The 18857-nt window shown below is 37.9% G+C and overlaps 1 protein-coding gene across 3 annotated transcripts in view; it reads left to right on the top strand.

Moving 5' to 3' along the window:
• Positions 1-18857, top strand: part of sez6b (seizure related 6 homolog b) — a 175177-nt gene that overhangs the window by 77991 nt on the left and 78329 nt on the right. For 2 of the 3 annotated variants that reach the window (XM_026282257.1, XM_026282259.1), the window contains exons 2-3: positions 2977-3720; positions 4414-4547. In XM_026282257.1, the coding sequence (XP_026138042.1) occupies positions 2977-3720; positions 4414-4547 (878 nt within the window). The remainder of the gene's footprint in view (positions 1-2976; positions 3721-4413; positions 4548-18857) is intronic. The other variant, XM_026282258.1, reaches the window with a different exon arrangement.

Below are 18857 nucleotides of genomic sequence, written 5' to 3'. Positions count from 1 at the left end.
AACATCCCTTCCAAGGAGCCAGTTATACTTTAATCAATGCAAACAGTGGCAAGCAAAAATTGAGTTTAGAATTTGCTGGGTGGTGTGTGGAAAGACATCACAGAAAATCTGCTACCAGTCAACCTTTACTGTCAGTGCTGTAATGCAATGTGTTTATGCAGTTTAAGGTAAAAAAAAAAACAAAAAAACACGATTTTTCACATAATATACATTATTGTTGATGCTTTATGTCCCACCTTCCACATTTCTTTTTTCTGTTAATTAAGTGCATATTTCCTTTTTGGAGTTTTCAGTATGATCACACTATTTATACTTAAAATGGCTAGAATAGAGCACAAGTACACAAATTGGGATGTGCCTAAAGTACAAAAACTCTTGGGGACAACTTATGAACTCAAAAGTAGGACAGTTTTTTCGGAGGTTGTGAAAGCAGCAAAGAACCCAGATTGCTCTTGAAGGAATACCCAGGTAATACATGTACTGTAAGTCACTTTTGATAAAAGCTTCTTATAAATAATGACTAGTAAATGATGTGCTTCTTTACAGATCTCTCAGGGCAACTTTTTGCATAAACATGAATGGCACCCCATTTCTCCCTCCAGCTGTTATTTGCAGTTATTCTTCTTCCGTTGTGTTTCGCGCATAAAGGTCGCTTTAAATAGGAGTTCAGTGAACATACCTATTTGCAAGTTAAGAGAAAATGCAACAGAGGGTAAAACAAAGCCCACACTCCCCCGCTGGTTTGTGTAAAAAGCTTCTAAGGCAGGCTCATGGTCATTTAAAAGTCAAATCCAGCCATTGAAGAGTACAGCACTGAGGGACCTTTGAACAGACAGTGAAGTCAGTCTGAGAGATTCTGTTTATACTCCAGCAGCACTAATGGAGCAAATCAAACACTCTCCTGCCTCAGCGCGCCATGTCTGTTTGGTCTTTCCTGGAGTTTTTAGAGGAGCCTGGACTATGAAATGCCAGCGTTATGTGAAGTGTAGGGGGTATATGAGACTTTCCACTGGGAAGCATTTGGGAATGCTGATTTTCTTTTTTATATGCACAGTGATTTCAGAAGCTTTTTATAAGTCAGGGACTCCCAAAATACAAACTTCTGTCTGCGGTTCTTTCCAGAAATGTTCGCGTTCTGGATGAAATGGCACATTCATTACATTCAGCCTGTCTAATTTAACAACCTTGAAATTTGACATCAGATATTTCATAATTACTCATGTAAGGGCACAACTTATAAATGAATCATACAGCAAAACCTGATTGACATTTAGAGCTCACGCTATTTACATTTGGATGTCCACTCCAAAAAAAAAAAAAAGAAAAAAAAAAGAAATGACTGTCTGCTTTTGTGGTTTGATCTACAAATGACTGAATTCTAAATAGAAGAGAGGAATTGAGGACTTCCTGCCCTTTGCTTTGTCTCTCATGTGTCATTTTGCCTGGATCTGAGTGATGTGTTAGATGTCGATGTAATTTTTACCCTCAAAGCGAAGTCAATCTCTCATAAAACACACATCACCGCTCGGCGAAACGATGTGTATCTTTTGCTTCTGACACTTCATAGGATAAGGAGAAAAAAATAGCCCGTCAGTTCCGTTCAGTTTGAGATATCATCCTCTCCTTTCCTTTTGTGGGAATGCGCTTCAGAAACACCGGCCTCCGTTCTTTTTAAGCAGCTTGTTATTAGTAAGTCGAGAAACAGAAAGAGCGCTATTAGGGTGCAAATGAAGCATTGTGAAATCAAAAGTTCTCCGGGACGCAGCAGCCTCCTGAAGGCCGGCTGATTATATCTCACCAGACGCAGGTGGGGGAGATCCATTTTCACCGCTACACTTCTCAAATCCACTCTTTACGACATGCTGCCTGATGAAGGTTTGGACTCATTAATTGGCAAGGGGAGGAGAGAGAGCATTCAAATGAACAATTATGGCGAAGGAGTTTATCTTTTTTCCTCCATACCCTCTGCAGCGTTTTCAAAGCATCTCCAATCATAATCCATTTAGTGGATACTTTTCCATTTCGTTAATGTGCTAGGGGTTCTGACCACGCAGTTTGAATCCTTTGCAATTTTGTATGGCTAAACCACAAAGCGTCACAAGCCATATAAATGACACAGTTCTCCTCTCCCTGGGTGGTATAGTGAGGAAATTTGTTGGGCTTTACACAAAGGAGGGTTACTGTCTTTGAAATATGTTAAAAAGGACTATAGTTGTTTGAACACCCAAGTTATAATTGTAGTTATTAATCAGTGTTAATTTTTACAGCTTTTAATTTAATATATATTTTATATATATATTTTTTTTTTTTTTTTTTTTTTTTTTTATGCTTTTCATGCGTTTTTACCAGGGGCATTCCAAGTCTTTCATCAATAGTGAGACACAGTCCCCCCACCAAAATATTCCAAAAATATTAGAATATTATTATGGATATTTAGACATAAATTGTATTTTGCCTATATTAGAGAGTTATTCACAATATGCACACAAAATAAAAAGCTACCTCATTGCTGGCAAAGAATAGAGGGCATTTGTAAGTCTTTTTCCTACAATCAACTATAAGTACAGTACACAAAAAAATGGTAATTTTACAAAGAATTGGTAAGTAATGTGGACCTAAATGTGACATTTTAGCAAACATACAACAGTACTTCCCTATTTTCTTAATTTTTCTGTGTTTTAGCGACTGATCTTTTTGCAGTTGTTTATGTGGGAAATAACTTTGGTTTTATTTTTTAGGATATGTTGTTTTATAAATGTTGCTGATATGATTTAAAATGGAAAGCAACTGGTCAACATGAAAAGTGCTAGAAATAAATGCGATTGATCATTTAGGATTTTGAATTTACAGTTGAATTCAGAATGTCAAATCAAAACTCTTTCATCGATTAACATTTTCATCAGAAATTATGCTTTTGGCAAGATTATTAATGCTATATATTTCATAATGAGCTCTGCTTGTATTAAATGTATTCTCCAGGTTCTTATGTGGATGGGAGGCTAGCAGTGACCCAAAGAGGAGGTCAGGTGGAAGCAGAGGATGGGTCCAATCCATATCACACCACACAGGACACAGACAGAGACCTTCCACTGTTCACGACGGCTCCCCCTTACAGTGGCCTCCACCACCATCCGCCTTTTAAGTCCTACCCGCCTTACGACCCCCGGGGCAAAAGCCACGAGCAGTATTTTCAAGACAGTGGAGGGGCAGCTTACCATCCCACAATGCCATCGTCTAGTTCCCATCTCCTTCAAGATCCATCCACACAGCTGGTCCCACACAAGGATGCGCCTCCATTCTCTGATGTAGCAGCTCCCAGAACCACCACACTTGCTCCATCAGCCGCAGCGCTCACTCAGCCACACATGCTCAACATCCTACACAAACCTTCAGCAGAAACGCAGAGGAGAAGCACGAGGGAACCACCCCTGTCTGTGACCACAGCATCACTGACCACCACTGATGTGCACACATCTGCACCACCTGCTTCCAAACTGCCAGAAAGAAGAGATATCACTCCGACCTTAAACAACAAGCCCTTAGATCCAACAATCCCGGTAAAAAGAGACAAAGAAAAGTCCTCAATACTCAATTCAGAACATGGCACTCCAGGAGGTGATGTTGCTGTAAAAGCATCATCAGTATCTGGAGATTTGGATGATGAGACCACCACCTCCACAATCATCACTACAACGGTTATTACAACTATGCAGACGCCAGGTACCATTCACACGATTTAGATTTACATATTTTAACACTTCTCCCCGATGCCTAATTCAGGGCTCTTCAGAGGTTTACCTGCCCTGCTTATCCACTGGTATCTCAAAACCCACATCTTTAGGCATAATTAGTTTTATACCGCTGCATTTGGTGAATTCTTTGATAATTTTGTGCAATAAAATTGTTCACAACTGCCCATATAATAAGAAACTTGGATCTGATTGGCCCTGTTAGAAGTGATGCAGCCTAGTTATACAGGGCTTTCTTAAGACCATTAGCCAACTAGTTGTTCAGACAACCATCTGACAGTTTAAATATGTAACTATGTAATTTTGCACATCCCTAATAAGTACACCAGTTGTATGAATTTATATGGAACGAGAACATATCTCTTTAACAACAGCGGCGTTTAACTCTAGAGGGAGATGAAGGAGCCGACAGAGCAGAAAGAGCTCAAAGCTACAAGAAAATATTCGCTCTCCTGCCATTTCACCTGAATTGTCCACGTGTTCCTACACAGCAGGGCAGGAAAACTGACCCTGTTGATCCAGACAGAAAATGAGAAAACCCTGAAAGACAATTAAAGATGGGAGGGAATGCAATGAAGTGAGATGGAGAGAAAGAGAAAAGGCTCGCCTCTATTGATGTATACTTTCTCTGTCTCTCTCTGTCCTTCTACTTTTTCTAATGCAGCTCCGTGCAACACCAATTTCACATCGCCGGGAGGCTACATAGAGTCACCGCAGCAAGCCAGGAGTTTGTACAATACGGATGTGGACTGCACATACACCGTGACAGTCTACATGGGCTATGGGGTGGAAATTCAGGTAAATTCATCACACGGTGCTTTTGTTATTGACCCAGTTCCTGGAAACAATCTAAATTACTGGGGTAATCCAGTTCTGCTCTTTAATTCTTGAAAGGTTAAGTGTGTAATGTACTGTGCCTCTAGCATCAAACAAATAGTGATTGTTTTCACACAGGTTTTGCAGACACGCCCCCTGTCTGCCACTGGTCAGGCAAACATATATCCCCACCCCAATCTTACACCATTGGTTAAGTCAATGTTGTCGGATTGGTTGGAAAAGTTTTGCAACTACAATAAAGCCACAGCGTTACACTTTTCAGAAATCAACCTTCAAATAGCTTTCTTATAGTTCTTTCTGAATATGAGAAAAAGCATTTTTTTATATTTGAAAAATTACTACCTTCTGCTTTTAAGAAGTGGGTTTTAGGCATAAAGGTCACATATAAATGCAGCTGCGGTTGTACATAAGCGGACAAAAATGGCTGATGTATTTGAACAGTTTGGGAGTTTATCTGTTTGTTTGTTTGTTTTTAATTTGCTAATTGGTGGGCAGAGTTCAGAGAGATTTTAATCAGTAGTGATGAATTCTTAATTAACAATTTTGTCTGATTCAAAAGACAAACTCTTTCCTTGCTAAACATTGACAGATTTTATTTTATTTTATTTTGTTTTCACATACATTTCAAGCTAATTTTTTGTTAGACTCCATTTTGGTTAGGATGTTGTCTGGGTATATAGTATAGACAAAAAAAGAAGCTCACTAGGGTTTGGAACAAAACCATGATATTGCGCCCTCACAAGAATGATCTTCAACCATATGATTAACTGCAGCCTCCTTCATTAAATATACAATAGCCATTACCTCCCTGACCTTCCAGATGGTTTAGCTAATATATCTTGAATAGTAAAGATCACGCATAGCAAATCACTATCAACCATCATGCGAGCTGCTGCAGTGTTTTAGTCTGTGGGAAGAGAAGGGCCTTGAGAGGGAGGGGAGCCTAGTGTCTAATCTCATTCCTCCTCTCCTTGTACAGATTTGTTAACCTGGGACAGTGTATAAATATCTCTCTGTTTTTCAGCAATTATTCAATGTGACTGATATGTGCGGAAGCCACACAGTTCTTCCCCTAATTAATTGCTTATGGATTATCTGTCCACTCCTTTTGTTTGTTTATGGTATTCTTTAATGCCCTCCTGTTAAACTGTCTCTCAAGCAACTCTTAACTTAATTAAAGCAGCCCCATCCTTCTGCTGATAGACAAAAATAATGTTTAATTCAGACAATGCAAAGGCCTGTTTTGCATTTTCTGTGTTCTTACGGCCTAATTTATTCGATTAGTCCTGTTTAAGCTTTCCCCTGATCCGGAAGCCTCTCTGAATGCCGTACAATCCCGATTTGAGAACTCGGACTTTGAAGGCATTCATCAGGAAGTTTAAACCGCATTTAAGCCATTTCCATCATTCAGTTGAGGATGATGGAAAGAGGTTTGCTTGTTTAGATCGCTTCCTGCTCGTGTTGGATGGCGATGGCCTTTACCTGCTGGATTCCTCTGGGAATCGGGTATTAGTGGTGGCGGGTGGTTGCTGACCTTGCATGTCGAGGGCTGTGTAGGGCACAGGGCTCATCACCTGTACAGGCCTGACCTGCTGATCTAGGCCAAATGGCTAAACCCTCATCAGATTGAGCTCAGCGGAGGGAGCTCAGGTCATGCCTCACTCTTCCTTTAATACCCAGATACTGAACTTTAGACTCCATCTCCCCCGAGAGCTACATCCCGCTGAACTCTCCTACGGTGATAGAGATGAGTCATCTAAGGAAGTGCAGTGCTCGCTTTCACTGGAGTTCAGATATCATCAGTATAGTGCCACTCCAAAACCTTTTTGCTGAGGGTCCATTTCTTGATGGAAGTTGAATTTGAGCTCATTTGAGCCAATTATATGTTAATTTTAAAACACATATTACATTTTCTCCTGTAGTAGATTCTTGTTATCTTTTGGGGTTGTCAAAATACCAATACTATTAATATCTACACAGTATATTGACAAATTAAATTAAAGCAATGACATTTTGTTATTTTTGCCAATTAAGTAAATGTTTCAGTAAAGTAAACAGTAATTAAGCAAGTTCAAATTTCTTACAGCAGTCTTACAGCAAACTAGCTTTTTTGAATGGTATGAAATATTTAATAGAACACTGCTTTTATACAGTGAAAGTGGATGGGGACCAGGCACTGCTGTTTTTATTTATTTTTTATTTTGGTGTTGTCTATGTTGTTTTTCCAGTGTCTGTATAGTCTATATATGGTCAACTTTAAGGTTCATCCCCAGGTGAAACAGGAGAGAACATCACTACTACTGTGATAATACGCATTGTAAAGCACTCCACCAGAAGCTACTTGACAGTATAAATGGAACAAACTTAAAAAAAGTGATTATTTGTGTGTCTTGAATCTTACATCTTAAAGTAATAGTGCCTGAATGTACAGTTCAGTGTAATGATCTTTACACCAATGATGCCCTCAAGCTAGACATATCTTGTCTATTAGGGCAGAGCAGGAAAAAAAATAGCTTGTCCTCATTCTCAATTCTGTTTTGGACAAAGAGTAGATGTTTAATATGGCAGCCTGGTGCTTGGAGATCACTTCTGTCCACTCAGCCATGACAGTTGCCATGACTCTGGGTATTATCACTGCTTGTAAACAATTACCAAGTTAATAAGAGAGCAAGATGGCACATTGGAAATTTAATGAGTCTGAATCTTGGGGTGCTGAGGAGTGCAGGCTACCACCTAGAGCTTCAAACTCTCCCTTTATTGGGCAACGCGGAAGTAAGCTATTTCCCGTGAATGTGCTGAGTTCTGATTCATATGGCTGCTGTAGGGGAATAATTAGAAGAATAACAAGTGCAATAAATAGTGTAACTATTTGTGCTACAAACTGGTGTTTTTATGATTATGGTAATGAATTGGAAAAAAAAAGAAAACAAATACCTGTTTGCAACATGAAGCAGCATAACTGACTGCTTGTATACAGCTAAACATTAAAAATAAGCTGTGTTGTTACCTTGTTGCTCTGGATTTAACTGTAATGTGTAATTTATGCATTAAAAATAATGACTCTTTTCTTACAGGTTTCCACATTAGCTATTGGTCAGGCAAACAGATAACTCCGCCCTAAACTCACACCATTGGTTGATTCCCTGTTGCTGGTTCAAACTGGTTGGAATGCATAAACAAACAGAGCAATGTTTATACTTTTCATCTCTGCTTATTAGGCTAGGATTGGAAAAAGTGTTTTAACATACTTCAGCTTCAATATAAACCTAATAAGACCTCTCAGAAGATTTTACAAAAGTTTTTGTGTGTGTGCTTTACAGACATATTGATTTTACTAATTGCTTGATTTAACACGTGTATCTCTTATTGCGTTAGAAACATCTCAGAACATTTTCTGTTTCTTGTTGTTTGTTTGCACAGCCATTTTTAGGTGTTGATTGCCAAGCTATTTTCATCCCTTTTCCTCACTAGAATTGTGTCCTCGTTGTCATCCCACCTACATAATGAAAAAAAGAAGCTAGTGGCAAGTAAATATTCACATCTGAACTAAGAAATAGCAGTGCGGGATTTGAGTGTTTGAGTCCTTGGTAACTGCTTCACCACAGAAACATTAGTTTTTATATTAATCTTTGAAGACACATTGGAAAAGATAAGACAGCAGTCTTGGGTTAAAAACAGCACTGGCCCCTACTGAGTTTCCATACAAAGGGGCCAGTGCTGTTTTGAACTCTTTTGACATTCTTTGTTTAGACAAAAACATTTGAAACATTTCAGTGAATTGAAATGTTCTGAAAAAGAAAGTCATACAGGTTCGAAATGACATGAGGATGAGTAAATGATGACAGATTTATGTGCGTTAAAGAGTGTGTGAAATTGAAGTTGAAGTTATTCAAATATCAACCATTTGGCCATTTCATGAGGAATGAAGCATCTGACATTCAGATGGATGGAGTTATCTGCTTCACAGTTTGTAGATTTATGCTTTTGTATTATTCATTCCTGGCTTCTTGACCAAACGGTCAGCATATTATGGTTTGCTTCTCCGTGCTGCCTGAGCGATTTAGTCTTTTTAACTGTCTCCCTTCACGCTGACTCATCAGTGCGGTGATAACACATCCTGAGTCTGGAAAGCTCTCCTAAATGGACCCACAGATATTCCAGAGTGTGTGCAGAAACTGTCAGTGCACTTCATAAGTGGATATGGCGATATGGATTGGATGCTTAAAGAGCACCGTGATCAGTGAGAGGGTCAAAACTCAAGCCGCTGTCCACTGGAGTGAGCGGGATCCATAAGTCGTCTCCAGAACCATGGGTGGCGCATGGATATTGACTGAGGGTCGATACTCTCAACTGCTTGGGATTAAGTGGGTCCTCTGTACAGTTCAATAAATATAGTTCGCTCTCCAGCCTGTCTGAGCTGATAGCTGAAATTGATTTGAATGTATTTGTCAAGCTGGACAGTTAAACACCCAGAAGCCTGTTGGCAGGGACCCTTCAAAGAGTCAGGTTAACAAAGTGCTTCGCTTAAAGAGATTTCAGAACTTTTGCAAGGATCTTCTTCGTTTCTCAAGAACTGTTTACTGTTTATTTCTTTTAATTTTGTTAAACGGTGGTCATAATTGGGTTAGTGACTAATAAATAAATCTTTTTTTTTAAATAAGTGCATGTGCTTAGAAATTTACTCTTGTTATTCCTAATGGAATCATATGAGATCAACAAACCTTTACATTTAAAAAGGTTTCAATCTTATGATTCTATAAATGAGGTATTTTGTGTAAAGGTTTTTGTTTTTTTAAACGTGAGGTAAAAAACACTATATTACTATATAGTAAGTCAAAAGTAGCATACCACTCAAATTCATATCGATCTATCGGTCAGTCTGTCCGTCCATCTGTCTAGAGAGATTAATAAATAATAAAAAAATTATGCCATACAACTTTTCTTTTTGCAAGTTTTCCTGCCCATCCAGTCCTAATGATTAATGGTAAACGAACTTGACTTGCTGTCTTTGAATCCATGTCTCGGCTTCGAGCCCCCCCATAGTGGTAACTAGAGGGAGAATAACAGAAATAGAGGACGAGATGGAGAGGTGGAAGGATGCTGGGACTGTGCAATGAGTGCTGCATATATAGGCTCATAATGATGCTTGACAGAACTGAATGATTAGGCTCCTTTCGAATCTACATTTGGACCTTTATTTTCAGAATTTTTTTTTTTTCTGTATGATCTCAGGACTTTATCTCCCAGACAACAGATGTTTATTTTTGCCTAAAAAACCTATAATGAACCACAGGCATCTTTGGGAGGTGGATGGATATTGCAGTGAAATTGCACTCAGTATGCGGTCCAAAATGTACTTTAGAGTGAATTTTATGGAGCCTCTTTTTTGGTTTCTCAATTTGGTCCTCATCCACTAGATATAAGATGCAAATCTTTAAATATCCACTCCCCCCCCCCCCCCCCCCTTTTACTATTATTATTATTATTATTATTATTGTTAGATGTTGAGTAGAGCTATTTCAGCTTTCTCTGATCAAAGCTGTTCTTAGTGCTGTACTTCTGAGGTTTCGAGCCAATTCACCTCACACATCAGTGTTTGAAGTATGATTCTCCTCAATAGCATGGATCAATAAACTCAGACAGCACAATTTCATCTCCCCTCCTCCACAGCTCACTTATAACTAGAGGGCTAATGGTCAAGCTTTATTAATAGCCTGTCACTTGTTGTCATGAGCCCTGTCCTCTATGCTGACAGTTTGTAGCGCTGCATTGTACGGGACGCTGCTCATGGCCAGAACTAAACGCTGATGTTTTTACAAGTGCGGATGTGTAGAAATTAGGTCCCATTGTTTTGCAGAGGACTTCCTTTTTTCCCATTCCAGCAATCGTATCCTTTTCGTTGGATACTTCAATGTGGCTTAATCTTTTGTAGATTTAAGACATAAAAGTAAAGACATTAACCAGCCAGGAGAGATTTGTGCTAAACTCACAGTTTAGCTGTGGAATGAGGTTATAACAAAACCACTTTCCTAATTTTCCCCATTCCCCTCAAAGCTGCCAGAAACCTTTTACTGTTTCATGAAGGAGAACACAATGAATTAATGTACAATAATATAGTTGAAATGGTTTTATTACTGCTATCATTCCTAAAACTTATCCATTAAATAATTCAAATTTTTCCAAATGTAACTGCAAATTATCTACTAATGACCCAAATTTCAAACGATCTGCATTTAGGGTTGTTACTTCTTAGTAGCATTAGTGAAATTAAATGAATCTTAATTTCAGTTATTGATACCACAGCAGAAAATAATGTCCTAATGAATACACTTTTATTTAAATATATTCTATTAGGTTTAAATCATTCTTTTGTAACCACATTAATTTTTCATTTGTTCTAGTAAACAGTGGTTAATTTATAAAACAAGCATATTTTGAGTAATAGGACAATTAAAAATTAAAAATATTAAAACTTAAACTGCAGTGTCAAGTATACAGTAAACATAAAAAATCGTGTGCAAAATGAAACAGCTGAAATGATTGTATTACAAAAAACTCAGAACACAGGGTTACATAACACAGCACAAACAAAACAGATGGGGTGACTGCAAATAACAAATGTTATTTGTTATATTTGGAATTGCATACTGCTATAATACTGCTAGAAAACCTCCATTTCCAATTGTATTTTATTTTTTTTATGTTTTATCTTTCTCCTTCTTGACTCATTATTTGATTTGGCTGCCAAAAAGTAATATTAAGAACTGATTATTTAAAAAATGATTGGACACAATTTCTTACTGACTGCTTTTTTAACTTATATTATTTGAATGTACTATACAGTTTGTACTGCACAGTATTCAGTAAATAGTAAGCTACAGTATTACATTTTGAACATATTAGCAAGTATCATATTCCAGTCGATAACCAAAATAATACAAATATTAAGACCCTTCTTTATGACCTAATGATGAATTTAGAGTAGATGTATTTGCCATTTTGCTGTTTTAACACTTTATATTCATTTTAATGACTCACTGATTATGATTTCAAGGCAACAAGAGAGGATTTCCACTAGATTTCACATTTCCTTGCTTGTAGTTTCAATGGTGTGAGCGTATAATCATAGCAAAATAACAAAGTCACGCACTTGATTAGAATCCATTTAAACTTATTGCATCAACTGAAATAAAAAATGTTCCCCCCCAAATGAACTGTAATAATGAATGTGAGGCATGTCATTCTAATCTGATAGTAATGTGCATCTAACTGCATGGATCACATTCCAGGCATGAGACACCCTTGAGTGTTTATACCAATGTCATTCTCATTGCCCTTGATTAATGCAGGGCATCTATTGTACAATAAGCTTCATGAATTAGAATGCAGGGGCACCTGGGTGAGGGAACTCAGTTAATTTATCAGTGTCCATCAGAATTAATTACAGATCCAGAGTGTGAAAGTCAGCCGTGCCTAATCACATGGGCGCAACGTCCCAAAGTGTCATTTATTTCAAGGCGGACTGCCCTGTGGCTTATTTGAAACTGGTGTTAGTGCTCCGCCGTGCAGTTCTCCTCTTGACTAATTGTGTTTGTCCTGATGATGCGCTTTTCTGTCCTACTGGTAGTCTCTGACTGATTGGATCTGTCTTTTTCGTCACAGATATCTGAGTGAGTGAGTTTCTGGGCATAGGGCTTCGTGCTTCTTTGTCTCTTGCAGGTGTGATCAGCAAACAGGGTGCCTTATCTGCACTTTAGATGGCAAACTCAGCAACTTGGTGCTCAGTAAACGTAGTGTGGATTTTGTGTTTTGTACGTCTGAATGTGTTGATTTATCAGATGTGACAATTTAGCTGTGGTATCCTTAAATTGAAAATGTGCTCCCCGTGACCCAGTTTCTTCCTTATGTGATTGCATGATTTGGTTCAGGTGTGTCTCATTTATTACCCCTTGGTAAGTTGAGTGTTTATAGTGTAGTTTGCCCCATGTTTCCTTGTCGGTCTGATGGGCTATGTGTATCTCCAGCCAGCTCTGAGTAACCCTTGTTTTGGACCATTAAAGACTGCTGTTTGTGATATTCCCTCGTCTCCGCATTCCTCGTTCCTCACAGTAGGCATTTGTGACAGAAGACCCGACCTACAAAAACTTTATTTGCATTTACCACTCCATTTGTTTTTCACATTTTATTCAGTATTTTGTTTTCTGTTTTGCCCATGGATCCCCTTGCCCTAATGTTCACTTCCCTAGACCACAAGGACCTTCCCATCTTGGAGTATGCAGTTTAGTTTTAATGGCGTTCGACGACGCTGAGCTGAACTCACTGTTCTAGATCGGGGCAAATTACCACCACCCTGTCGACCTCCCTGACAGCACCGGCTTGAGCTGGAGAGAAGCTATTATCCGGTGTCTGGAGAGTATCTATCCCGGATCCAGAGCACAGCCAGACCCAGAACCAAGCCCACCATCTCCCCACTGTGTGGAGCCCAAGCCCACCGCAACTGACAAACTATCGCCACACGGAGCGACAGAGCTAAGGATCGTTGCGGAGCCTATGCTGCAAATGATGTCAGACCTGGTGCTAGAGCCGGCTACAATGCCTGCCGTGTGAGATGGACAGGGATCTCGTGGAGAGGAGCTCCGTCCATTGCTCCATGACTGAGGCTGAGCCAATTGTGTATCTGGGACTGCTGGACTTCGAAGGAAACCTAACCTGAATTTCTGTCACTTTTGATCAATTTAAAGCATCCATCGGTGAATTAAGAATATATTTTTTAATCGTACTTACCCAAACATTTGAATAGCAGTGTATAATAGTTTCCATAAAAATGTTAAGTATTTTCAACATTGGTAAAAATAAGATGTTTCTTGAGCAACAATTAAGCATTTTTGATTGTTGCAGGATCATGTATCAAAAATAATATATATTATAAAATAAAAAAATAGTATAGATTTAGTGTGTGTGTGTATATATATATATATATATATATATATATATATATATATATATATATAGTAAAGAAATAAAAGTGCATACATATATTATTTCTGTTTTCTCTTTGTTTTTATGTCCTCCACTTTTTTTTGCATTTTCACTTTTTTCCACCCTAGACCTGCACATCGTTTCCATGGTTTCCAGCGTGAGTACGGATGTGTTTTTGTTAATAGATGGGAACAGACGGTGACAGACGGACTGATGATGATATCTCATCACAAAGGGTCACTCTTGTCTTACACTCCACTATCAATCCAAACTTCACCCAGTCCCTATCAATTCACTATGTATTTTAATTTCTCCGTCATCTACTCAAAAAAAATGTTTTCATTCTGTATCCCCTGACCAGGGTCTTCAGATATGACGTGCATGCAAACAACAACATTTTAGCTGCAGCCATCTTGTTCGGCTTATTTTATTGTCATCCTCATTCAGTGTACGCCTCCATGCGGAGAATGAAAAGGACCATGGAATGAAAGTCAGGCAGTAGTGAGCAGCGCTGCCTTCCAGCAAATTCTCCCCAACGCCTATTAAAACCTTTCTGGCCTGGTGGATTGCATATGGGAGGTTAAAATTGGAAATGCATTACATTGAACAGAGGGCCTTGAAACTGGGAATGGGACTGGAGAATGGGATTGAAAGGGCCTTATCTGCCTGCTCAGACACCCAAAGAATTTAATTGGTACTCACCTGTCGATAAATGCAAAAAGGCTGGATAGCGACGGGTGTGTTTTGATGAAAATTAAAGTGAAGTATGGAGTTGGATGATTCATTGGAACAAGGCTTGCATATTGGGTAACATATTGACCATAAGGAAGAATCAAGCATGTTCATACACTTCCACTGTCGAAACAGCCAAATATGTGATTCATGTGCAGCTCTCCCACACACTTTTCATCAAGTACTGGCAATGGTTTCTTTTAAAGTGAAAACTGACTGAGCTTCTTTGGCTGATAACAGGGCCAAGAACAGAGCGCTAAGTAGGTACTCATCTTAAAGGGACAGTGCACTTAAAAATGTACTGTAATAAAGTATGATAAAAGTGATTCATATGACTTTTACTATATTTCAAAGTACCCTTGAGTGAGGCACAAACTGAAAATTGTATTTTCAATTAATAACCGACAATTTGACCTATGTCTGTTTTTATTAAAATAATAGTTATTTTGAATAGGATCTTTTAAATGAATTTTAAATGAATTTCTGAGAACAATCTGATGGTTGTTACCAGTTCACTGGCTGATAAAAACCAGTGAATAGCGTCATATTTTAAACTGTTGATCTCACAAATCTGTGATTGGACTTGAAATATAGTGCATGACTCATATGAACTGTTTATGATACTTGTTATGGTGTTTTTGAGTTAAGATTAAAAGCTTCAGTCACCATAACATTGCTGTAATTCTGTAGCAAAAATGACCCAGGAAATTATTCTAAATTGTCCTTTTTGCGTTCCAAGGAAGAAGGAACATCATGAGGGTGAGTAAATGGTGACTGAATCTTCTTTTCTGTCCCTTTAAGCATCTTTTTTTTTTGTCATTATTTCGCTCTCTTTCTCTCTCTTTGCTTACGATTACGTTCTCCACATTTAATCAATGCCTGTCCTCTGTTGCTTTATTTCTGTTGTACTTTGATTACACTTCTATTGCTTTAGCAAGGCTTTGCAATAGTGCTCCAAAGGGCTGAGAGAACACAAATATCAAATTATGATAATGCAGTCATAACACCACACAGGGGACGTGAAAGCACAGACAAGCTCCAAAAGGTGCTCATGAACCATGCTTGACATTTATCTCCTCAGATACACCTGTGAGGTGGTGCGAAAAACGCAGAATGACGGCAATGACTGTAGCCTTCCACCTTTCCTGTTTGAGCCCGAAGGCTTTTATGTGCACGTCGTTCTCCTAAACATCAGGCCGTGTCTCTCCCCCCGCCCTTCCTGAAGGTCGCTGGCCACCAAGGGCGAGTTCTCTCGCGCGTAATCCTTTCTGACACCGCTTCAGTGCCATTTTCGCTCAAAGAGAGAACACTGCTGTCGACATCACTTTGCTTTACCCTGAAATCATATATGACAACTGTTAGAGAGAGCTATTGCTGTTGTGTTCTGGAGGTTTAAATGAAGCGGCAGCTGTTTGCGCTTCTGATCAGGATCTATGTGATGGATATGTTGAATAACACAAATTTCAAATCTTTTTGGCTCATTGGATTGTTTAATGAACCTTCTCACATGTAGCAAGCAATGCGGTGAGGAGGAGATCAAATAGTTTTTTGGGTCAGTGATATTAAGCTCATTTATAATCGATTAATTTATTCAGAAATATTTGGCAAATGCTGTTCATAAATACAGTGACTATATATATATATATATATATATATATATATATATATATATATAACTTACTATATATGTGTGTGACTCTGGACCACAAAACCAGTTATAAGTAGTGCGGGTATATTTGTAGCAATAGCCAACAATACATTATATGAGTCAAAATTATAGATTTTACTTTTATGCCAAAAAATAGGATATTAAGTAAATATCATGTTCTTAGAAGATATTTTGTATTTTTTCTACAGAAAATATATAAAAACGTAATTTTTAATAAGTTATATGCATTGCTAAGGACTTCATTTGGGCAACTTTAAAGGAAATGTTCTCGTGATTTTTCTTTTTTTTTTTCTTTTTTTTTTTTGCACCCTCAGATTCCAAATAATTAAATCGTTGTATCTCGGCCAAATATTGTCCTATAACAAACCATACATCAATGGAAAGCTAATTGATTCAGCTTCTAGTATATGTATAAAACTACAAAAAATTATAAAACGCAATCGGTGCGCTTCAGACTCTGCACTAGTTGTGAGGATTTTTCAATATCTCTTTCTGCAAGGTTACATCATTATGCCAGAAGGTGAAAACAAGTAACTATATTTATGAGTAAGTCATGAATCTTATTTTCAATCAGTTTGTTCAAACAATTTGCTCTCATTCAGGAACACAAAATAAGTGACTTAGAGCAGTGGTTTTCAAACTTTATCAAGAGCGACCCTTTTTTTTTTTTTTTTTTTTTTTTTTTTTTTTTTTTTTTACGCGACCCATATGCTTATTCTTAAGCCAAGCATAAGAATAACAATAACAACCGCTTTTGATGATGCACGTGCACTGGATGATCATTGACGCGATTGCAATGCAAAGTTGATTCTGCACTAATTTGATCTAGCTATGGGATGCTCATTAACCTGTTAACCATTAACCATAATTTTAAGAATTTTAACCAATTAAAAGCCTACTATCGTTTGCTGCATGCTTAAAAAATACACAAAACATAGGCTATTCCACAACAAATCATTTAAATGTGATATTCAGAACAGAACAAGTAACAAACTGTCACCCAACCAAAATCACACACACTCACACAAACTGTTTAAAAGCAAAAAATAAGGAAAAAGAAGGAAAACAATTATCCTATTGATCTGAAAGTGTGTGCGTGTGTGTGACAGAAGACAAGGCTCATGTTCACTGAACTCTTTAATGCGTGTGTTTGTTGCTGCCGATGGAGCGAACGTGTGTGTGTGTGTGTTGCTGCCGATGGAGCGAACGAGTGTGTGTGTGTGTGTTGCTGCTGTTTTTTTTGTTTTTTTTTTCATGTATTTGAATGATTTTTCAGTGTACTTCTATTCAAAGTTATTATTATGATTAGAAAACGGAATTAATTATTTTAGTAAAAAAAAAAAAAAAAAAAATCACTGGCGACCCATTTTTTAATTCTGGCGACCCACCCGAGGGTCGCGACCCAGGGTTTGAAAACCACTGACTTAGAGGATTTGGAAAAGCATATTACTAGCATACCACTCTTACTACATTTACCATATATTTCAATGGCAGAGAAATAAAAGTAACATGCTATGCTGTGCATGAAATCATTGACTGTCTTTATAATAAAATCATTGAATCATTCACTGAGACGATTCGTTCAACAGTTCTGATTCATTCAGAGAAGTAAATGCTGCTCTAGTGTGTCGCTCAAAGTCTATTTATGAAAGTCTAGAACTCTTTATGCTTGTGGAAACAAGGAATGAATTGTAACTTCATTAATTTCTTGTATACTAGCAAAGTCAACTCACCTTTATTTATATAGCACTTTAAACAAAACAGATTGTGTCAAACCAGCTGAACAACATTAATTAGGAAAACAGTGTCAATAATGCAAAATAACAGCTAAAGGCAGTTCATTATTGAATTCATTGATGTCATCATCCAGCTCAGTTCAGTTAAAATAGTATCTGTGCAATCATTTGCAATCAAGTCAATGATATCGCTGTAAATAAAGTGTCCCCAACTAAGCAAGCCAGAGGCGACAGCGGCAATACAAAACCAGGCCAGACGAAACCAGCAGTTCAATTCCAGGCTGCAGCAAAGTCACTTTGTGCAGAGGACTCAACTGGTTCCTGTGGTCTTTTCCCATGTTAGGTAGGTTAGAGTCCAGAGTTTAGGCGCTAAATAGGAAAAGGATCAGTCAACCGCAGTTGATTTTGATATTTTATGTATTATCAAATTATCAGAGTTTTGAGACAGAACAGTTTTGAGACAGTTTTGTTGACAGAACCAGGCTAATATGGTCAAACAGTACTATGATACGGTCTAAATCCTGACTGCAAATCCTCACAGATACCATTTTTCTCTAAGAAGGAATATAATTGTACCTTTTCTGGTTTCTTGGACAGAAAAGGGATATTTGAGATCTGTCTGTAACTAACTAGTTCTTTGGGGTGAAGTTGTGTTTTTTTGATGAGAGGCTTAATAACAGCCAGTTTGAAGGTTTTGGGGACATATCCTAATGACAATGACAAATTAATAATAGTCAGAAGAGGATTTATGACTTCTGGAAGCACCTCTTTTAGGGGCTTAGATGGTATAGGGTCTAATATACATGTTGTTGGTTTAGATGATTTAACAAGTTTATACAATTCTTCCTCTCCTATAGTAGAGAATGAGTGGAACTGTTCCTCAGGGGGTTTATAGTGCACTGTCTGATGAGATACTGTAGCTGATGGCTGCATGGTTACAATTGAATCTCTAATATTATCTAACTTAGAAGTAATGTAGTTCATAAAGTCATTACTGCTGTGTTGTTAGGAAATGTCAACACTTGTTGATGATTTATTTTTCGTTAATTTAGCCACTGTATTGAATAAATACCTGGGGTTATGTTTGTTTTCTTCTAAAAGAGACGAAAAGTAATCAGATCTAGCAGTTTTAAATGCTTTTCTGTAGGATAGGTT

The sequence above is a fragment of the Carassius auratus genome, chromosome 15 (assembly GCF_003368295.1).
Source record: "Carassius auratus strain Wakin chromosome 15, ASM336829v1, whole genome shotgun sequence".
Classification (NCBI taxonomy): Eukaryota; Metazoa; Chordata; class Actinopteri; order Cypriniformes; family Cyprinidae; genus Carassius; species Carassius auratus.
Note: the sequence above shows the minus strand (reverse complement) of the source record. Positions and strands in the feature narration are given on the sequence as shown.